Source organism: Montipora foliosa, chromosome 3 (assembly GCF_036669935.1).
Source record: "Montipora foliosa isolate CH-2021 chromosome 3, ASM3666993v2, whole genome shotgun sequence".
Lineage (NCBI taxonomy): Eukaryota > Metazoa > Cnidaria > Anthozoa > Scleractinia > Acroporidae > Montipora > Montipora foliosa.
Window position 1 is genome coordinate 20,346,305 of NC_090871.1, and position 7,500 is coordinate 20,353,804.

General features: G+C 39.6%; 1 protein-coding gene across 1 annotated transcript in view; it reads right to left on the reverse strand.

Moving 5' to 3' along the window:
* Positions 1-11: 11 nt before the first annotated feature.
* LOC137997033 (midasin-like) overlaps positions 12-7,500 on the reverse strand; it is a 100,085-nt gene continuing 92,596 nt past the window's right edge. Inside the window, exons 72-75 of the mRNA XM_068842734.1 lie at positions 5,530-5,638; positions 2,832-2,947; positions 2,036-2,138; positions 12-1,325 (exon numbers count right to left, since the gene is read on the reverse strand). Of these exons, the coding sequence (XP_068698835.1) occupies positions 1,026-1,325; positions 2,036-2,138; positions 2,832-2,947; positions 5,530-5,638 (628 nt within the window). The 3' untranslated portion in view covers positions 12-1,025. The remainder of the gene's footprint in view (positions 1,326-2,035; positions 2,139-2,831; positions 2,948-5,529; positions 5,639-7,500) is intronic.

The following is a 7,500-nucleotide window of genomic DNA, read 5'->3' on the forward strand; positions in this document are numbered from 1 at the left end:
CCCGGGAGCCGCCATCTTGAATGACTGTGATAACTGTAAAAACCCGTTTACACCAGCACGTTTTCCTTGACACTTATCATTGCTCGTGTTAATCACGATCAACAAGTTTCCCTTGACAAGTTTTCCTTGAAAAGGAATCATTGCTATTGTAGACGATGAACAAGTTTTCCTTAACAAGCTTACGCTGTGCCCGCAATACGTTTATTCAGCAAGTGAATAAAACTGTTCCAGTCCAAGCTGTATCAATCCATAGTTAATGCATGCAGATGGTTATGAAACTGGACAAGTTCCTTTGTTTCATGTTTTTGTCCGTATTTTTGGCCTTGACCGTGCACTAAACACACCTTTTTTGGAAAAGATAATATAACCAATCAAATCCTTCGATTAAATTATGCGCAACTAATTTGCGAACCCGTGCGAAGCGAAAACAAAAGATTGTGCAGGGTTACGGTCAATTCAACATCGATTGCAACAACATTGTTCTCGCTTTTGAAAGTTCTAAGGTTTCATAACCAGTCCCTCGATTAACTATGATCAATCCAAATTGCTTTCGATTTTAGCCGCCATTTTGTACACTTTTACAGCAACGAGTATGAAGCGTTTGTTTATTTACTTATTTATTAATTAATTTATTACAATTTATGGCATACAAAAACAGAGGCCAAGGGATGAAATGCTAAGGAGTCAAGGACCCCATATTAAAGGAAATCTCCCATGGTACCATAAGTAAAATAATAATACGAATTAAAATTATGGTAATAATTAATATTAAATATTATAACAATTAGAAGAACAACAAGTTTTAATACTGAACTAATCTCATTAATATTCCTTGCCACATTTTTCTTGCCGTGCGTTTACGCGCAGACAAATTTCATCCTTGACAAGGAAAAATTGTCATGCAATTTTACCCTATTTACGTACAAAAGCAAACTTTCCCTGTCAAAGGAAACTTATAAAGGAAATCTTGATCGCCTAATCGGGAGATTGACGTAACAATTATTGGGCAAATCTCGTGTTGTGGTCTAGCTAAAGATAATACGAGGACTCTCAGCCTTTGAAAAAAGGAGAAAGTTACTCGAATGAATGGTAAGATTTGTCAAACCAAGATAACAAAACAACAAACACACCTTCAACTTAAGAGCCAAACCTGTGACAACGTCATCAACAGAAGATGACAGAGCCAAAGGAGATAACATGCTTTGAGGTAATGGAGACCACTCCAGAAGAGATGATTCACTGGCATTACTTGGACAACACTTCAGCAATATGCACATCTGCTGTAGAACTTGAGCCGCGATGGTTAATAGATCCATGATTCGCCCCTACAGGAGGTTATATACTTATTGACTTAGTTACGTCGGGCCGGACGGTAAAATATTTGGCTCTCGGTCCTGACACACGGACCTTCCTGCGATCGGACCCTAAGTCATGACCGAGAGCCAAATGATTTTCCGTTCTGCCCGACCTAACTCAGTCAATAAGCATTTAATCACATGATCACTAAGTGATGAACATCTTAAAAAATTTATGCTTTGAGCCTAAATGGACCGTGATTACAAGCAGCAGACCGGGGCGCGCGGGACAACTTCAAAAGACTGTGAAATTTCGAATCAAAGAAACCATTTGAGTGAGGTGGAAAGTCATTCAATAGTTTACCATTACTCGTATTTTGATTGGCTAATCCGTCTAAAAAACCAACACAAAATTGACTTAAAAGTGCCAAAAATCGGTCAAAACCATCAAAAACCTAGCGAGTGGCAAAGTTTGCTTCACGGTTCGCTGAAATAGACCATATTCGTATTCCCAGTATTGGACTGGAACTAGTTCACATTGACATGGGCATGGGAGGGGCCGTATTGTTTATTATCAGATAAAGCAGCTTACCTATACGCAACAAAAAAAAGCATAGTCGGAAAAACACCATTGGAGTTCGCAGCTGGCGCTTTCATATTCTGCTTATTTGTTTTCGAGCGAAGTCCACAGTAAAGCTGTGGAAAACCTAATAATAGTAACTCAATTCTGGCATACTTACAGTTCGATGTTGAAGCTCTGTATGCGGTGGAAGGGATGGGCGTAAACCAGTTTGATCATCGACTGTTAAGTCGACCATTTGCGCAAGCTGTTTCAGGCAAACGCTGAGTTACAAAAAAAAGTAAAACGCTTGTAAGAAACAGATTCAATTTAGGCAAGGATCCATACCGGCTTCCCCTTTTTAGATTTAATTATTCGGTCACTCTCAGAAGTAATGACTGAAAATGGCGAGACTTCAGAGGCGCAATAATCGGAAATAAATTAACAGTTTTAGGGGAGAACATGCTCCTGGACAACCTCCGCGCATGAAAAGAAACACCTTTGGTGCCAGTAATTTCATCCACAAAAAAAAATTATTTTAATAAATGGCGGCCATTTTGTTTTTCGCCGTGAATATGACGATTAATATATGGGCGAAAATAGCCTTATATATTCGCTATTATCACCCAGTGGTCACGCCACTACAGTTGCAATTACCCCCATTTAACTTAAGTATCGATTTGAAGAACTCGGCTTTGAAGTCGTTATATTTTTGGTAAATCACGTAAAAGCTTTACTTTAATAGCCCTAAAAAAGAAGTGGCAGCCATTCTTGTCTCTAACTTCTCCTCAGAGAATTGAATTTTACTCTTATGCAAGTCATGTCTTTTGTTACGGTTAAAAACGGCGGCTAACAACACAAGCGAAAAAGACTTTCAACTGACCACTGCCAGCTAGAAATTCCAGAGACCTATTGATACTAATATAACCTAGAGATTTTAATAGGACTTCACCCATTGATAAAAAAAATCGTGTTACCTTGCTCTTCTTATGTTCCAAGAGAAACTCGCAATGACTTTTCTTTGCTCATAACAAACATGAAGCAGATGATGGCTGCAGCCTTTACAGCGATCAATTTCACCAATGCCAAGTTCCTTGAGAACAATAATAAATTAATGCATCAAAGCCTCAACCTTGGATATTGCATTTCGAGCATTCTAATTAGTTTACTCAATCTCCCGTATAATAATAAATTTATTAAATCATTCGAATTGCAATTCGAAAGGGAATTGACAAACTCAATGTTACAATTGCAAAATGTAAAATGAAAAAAAATTTAAATATGTACATTTATAAAGTATTAGTTAATCTTGAGTGCAATTCAGTTCAGTCCCACTTCTTTATCGAGCTTGGTATGGAGCTTTTTTGGAATCTTTTAGTTCTACATTTTAAAAGTGGAAGTCGTCTACGATTTTTAATGAAATAGTTTTTGGTCGTAGGTCTTGGCAAAAGACTATATAGTTTACTATTGGGATGGGTTACATTCTTGTAAAATGTCATGCACAGGTGTTCGCGTCTTTCTCAGAGTGTACAAAAATTTGGTTTTATCAACGGAATTGATAATGTAAATTGGCCACCGTACAGAGATTCTAAAAGCTGACGTTTCGAGCGTTAGCCCTTCGTCAGAGCGAATCGAGGGATTATGGGTTACGTGTAGTTTTTATAGTAGAGTAGGAGCTACGCTATTGGTGGTAACATGGCAACGTGAAAAATAGGAATATATTAGTTAAATGAAAAGCGTTCGTTAATACCGTGAGGATTAAGGGTGCCGATTTGAAAGATGAATTTTTGTTCCAGATTCTTGCGGCTTTCCGTCGTACCTAGATGTAGGGAAAGGCCGCAGATAGCCATGTGTTTTTTGGAGTGGTTAGGCAGATTAAAATTGCGAGCGACTGGCTTGGATGCATCCTTGTCATTCTTCTCAACATCGCGAAGGTGTTCGCGGAATCGGTCACCTAGTCGTCTACCTGTCTCACCAATGTATAATTTATTGCATAACGTGCAGGTTATGCAATAAATGACATTTGCGGAGGTACATGTGAAACGATCGGTGATCTGTTAAGATCTTAACAGATCACCGATCGTTTCACAAGAAAAAGAATGACAAGGATGCATCCAAGCCAGTCGCTCGCCATTTTAATCTGCCTAACCACTCCAAAAAACACATGGCAATCTGCGGCCTTTCCCTACATCTAGGTACGACGGAAAGCCGCAAGAATCTGGAACAAAAATTCATCTTTCAAATCGGCACCCTTAATCCTCACGGTATTAACGAACGCTTTTCATTTAACTAATATATTCCTATTTTTCACGTTGCCATGTTACCACCAATAGCGTAGCTCCTACTCTACTATAAAAACTACACGTAACCCATAATCCCTCGATTCGCTCTGACGAAGGGCTAACGCTCGAAACGTCAGCTTTTAGAATCTCTGTACGGTGGCCAATTTACATTATCAACTCCGTTGATAAAACCAAATTTTTGTTCACTACTTCCCCACCGACGCAGCACCACAGTTTCTTTAGAAACTACCCCTTCTTTCTCAGAGTGTAGTCAGGTTCAGGACTTTAAGTGCTTCTTTGTATGACAACTGCGGGCGCACAATACACAATGACTACACCATGATGCTCAATGATTACGCCGGTCGTCGTAGTGAAACAGCCCAGAGAAATGTCATAAAACTATGAAAGGTCATGAATCAATTATTCCCTTCACACTTGTTGGATATGAGATTGATTGTAGCCAACGCGCCTTCATATAATAAGGTAGGGGGGGGGGGGGGGGGAGGAGGGGCGCAACTCCAACCCCGTTGCATGGATCACTTGTCGCCATTAACACTGCTACTCTTTTTACCGACCACAAGCGGATGGAAAACGTGGTTTTCGAACCCGGAGCCCTGGGACGCAGTCTGAGAGCCGATATCAACAACAACACGCACACAAGATCACGGAGCAAATAAAACGATTACAGAGATGCCAACGACAACGCCACAGAACAGCATAATAAATGAATAAAACAAATGGCACTGTACACTCTGCAGAGCGTTTTTCATTTTGCTTAAAAAATGACGTGAAACGAGCATATGACCGTGAATTTCAATTTTCCACCTACAATTTAGCTACAGTTAATGCCGCTTAAATTTGTAAACAGTTAATGCACATTTTAGAACAGTTCGGAACGAATTAAGACAACAGCGAACTCTTACGATTACATCGTATTCTGAAATGACGTCACCGTGGCTGTCGTCTCTTTGCGTCTCTTCCCTAGTGACACACGGTTCAACAAAGTGCAACATTTGTGAATAAACTGATGTTGAACTGCGTGTCACCTCCTTCTTGAGAATGGAAAACGATCGATTAACATCGTTCAACTACAAGTGCAACAGAGCTTTTCTTTCCGCTTCGTTCAACCTGTTGAATGGACTGTTCCATTATCCAATGATGACACACAGTTCAACATAGGTTGCCCGAGAACTCCAACATTTGTTGATCAACAAATGTTGAACTGTGTGTCACCGTACGCGTCTTAAAGTAATGCGTCAACGTCCTAACGTCCTGTCACATCCCCAAAGATTGCTATTGTATTTATGACCACTCAAGTCGTTCTGTGCTATGGTCTGTTGCATTTTCAAGAGTTAAACAATGACAATTTGTTACGTTCAGTGAGTTTTCTTACCTTTGAGGGCGATATAATGGCAGCAGTAAAAACAGCCGATCTGGCGAGAGCTTTGTAGTAATGATGACGGCAACCATCTAGAAGCTGAGACACCTCGTGTAATAAGTCACTGAAAAGTACCAAATAAGGAGAACGAACAGAGTGGTTTTCAATTGAGTGTCGAAAGTAATTAGCGAATTGCTTTGGTTTTTCATTTACTTCACTCAGTGATCGGTTCAAAGTTCTCGCGTCACTTTTTCAACCAATCAGAAGTAAAACCAAAACCACTCGTGGCTCGCGCGTGCACATTTTCTCGCGCTTTGTGTCGGCTACGTGTAATTACTTCGAGTTTTGATTGGTTTACAGGATTGTCTCCGTCCTTTTTGATTGGCCAAAGTAATTACTTTGGTTTTTGTTTTACGACACTCAATTGAAAATCGCTCTAAGGCACGACAATAGCTGCGTTTACCCTTTGACTCTCATGATCTAAAAGTTCATTCTCCTAACTACTTCCATAGATTTCGTCGTTGGCTGGTCACGAGAATTTGGTGTTATATCAGGATCATAGCCTTAAGCTGATAATAATATTCATTCTCAACACTTGCCTACCTGAAACAGTATTGAAAATGAATTTACATACTGATCAATCCTGTGAGTCAAAGGGTTAACGTTACAAGACGTCCATAATCCACTTGTCGACAATTTTTTATGCAAGGGCCAGCTGAACAAAGTGGAAACGCCGGATCTTGGGAAATCTAACCAGCAAATAATTTGTAGATTTAAAACAAAATGATACTGCAATGCTGGTTGTACAGCTGTGAGGAGATACATTTTTTTGATTTACCAAAAAATGATTTGGGAAATCATTTAACTTCATGAAGAAGTCAGGCCGTGCCTGACGAAATATTGGTAAATCAAAAAAATACATTTCCTCACAGCTGTACAACCAGCCTTGCAGTATTATTTTAAGTCCATAATCCAGGCGAACTCTCTCATTTGGCGTTAGTTCACCTCTACTTAGCCTCGTAAAAGCTAACTGGTTTCCTTATACAACTGAAGATGGGGCTCTTAAACATGTTGAGTGTCGTTTCAATAGACCTTTTTCGCTTGTACATTTGTTTTCCCAATACAGATCATGTGATAATACTCAGGAGGCTTGGTCCTTTGTTTTGTTCATTAAAAAGAGTGCATGCTGGCATATTCACGCTTGCATACACTCATTTTAATGAACAAAACAAAGGACCAAACCTCCTGAGTATTATCACATGATCTGTATTGGGAAAACAAAATGTACAAGCGAAAAAGGTCTATTGCTTCTTTGAGATCGTTAAAGTGGGTTGCCTGTGAACTAGCTTGATAGCTTCAGTACTGTAATTAAACATGGCATTTCCATTTATTTCACATTTTACGAAAATCGTAGACAAAGACAACTCACTGCGGAGCCACTTCGGCGTCTTTTGCTCGGTGATTGCGATTGCAAAGACTTTCTTATAAAAACTAACGGTAATTAGTGGTGTCAGAAGCCCATAACCCAGAAGTGTTAAAAAGGATAGTACGCGCACTCATGACTCTCATTGGTCAATAGCTGTGTTTAGATGACAGTATGGTAACACGGCCGTGACATCACACGAATTTTGATTGGTTATGCGTTGTCAGATGCGCGTTTTGATTGGCTTGTAGGAAATATAAGCGTGTATCAAGAAAATCTGTTTCAATCAAGAAGTAAAAAAGCCAGCATTTTCCTTCATTTGTCGAATTATCTTTGACAAATATTTTATGAAAGCAATAGAGGACTTTTTCCGTGTTTCCATAGCCTCATCTAAACACTCGGGGGAGGTGGGAGAATTCTCGGCAGTTATGCAAACCAAACGTCGAGAATTCTCCCAACTCCCCCGAGTGTTTAGATGAGGCTAAGTAAGCACGGAAAACGTCCTCTATTGCTTAATTAGAATACGGGTCCTCGCAAATTATGGCCAATCAAATTAGGCCTAA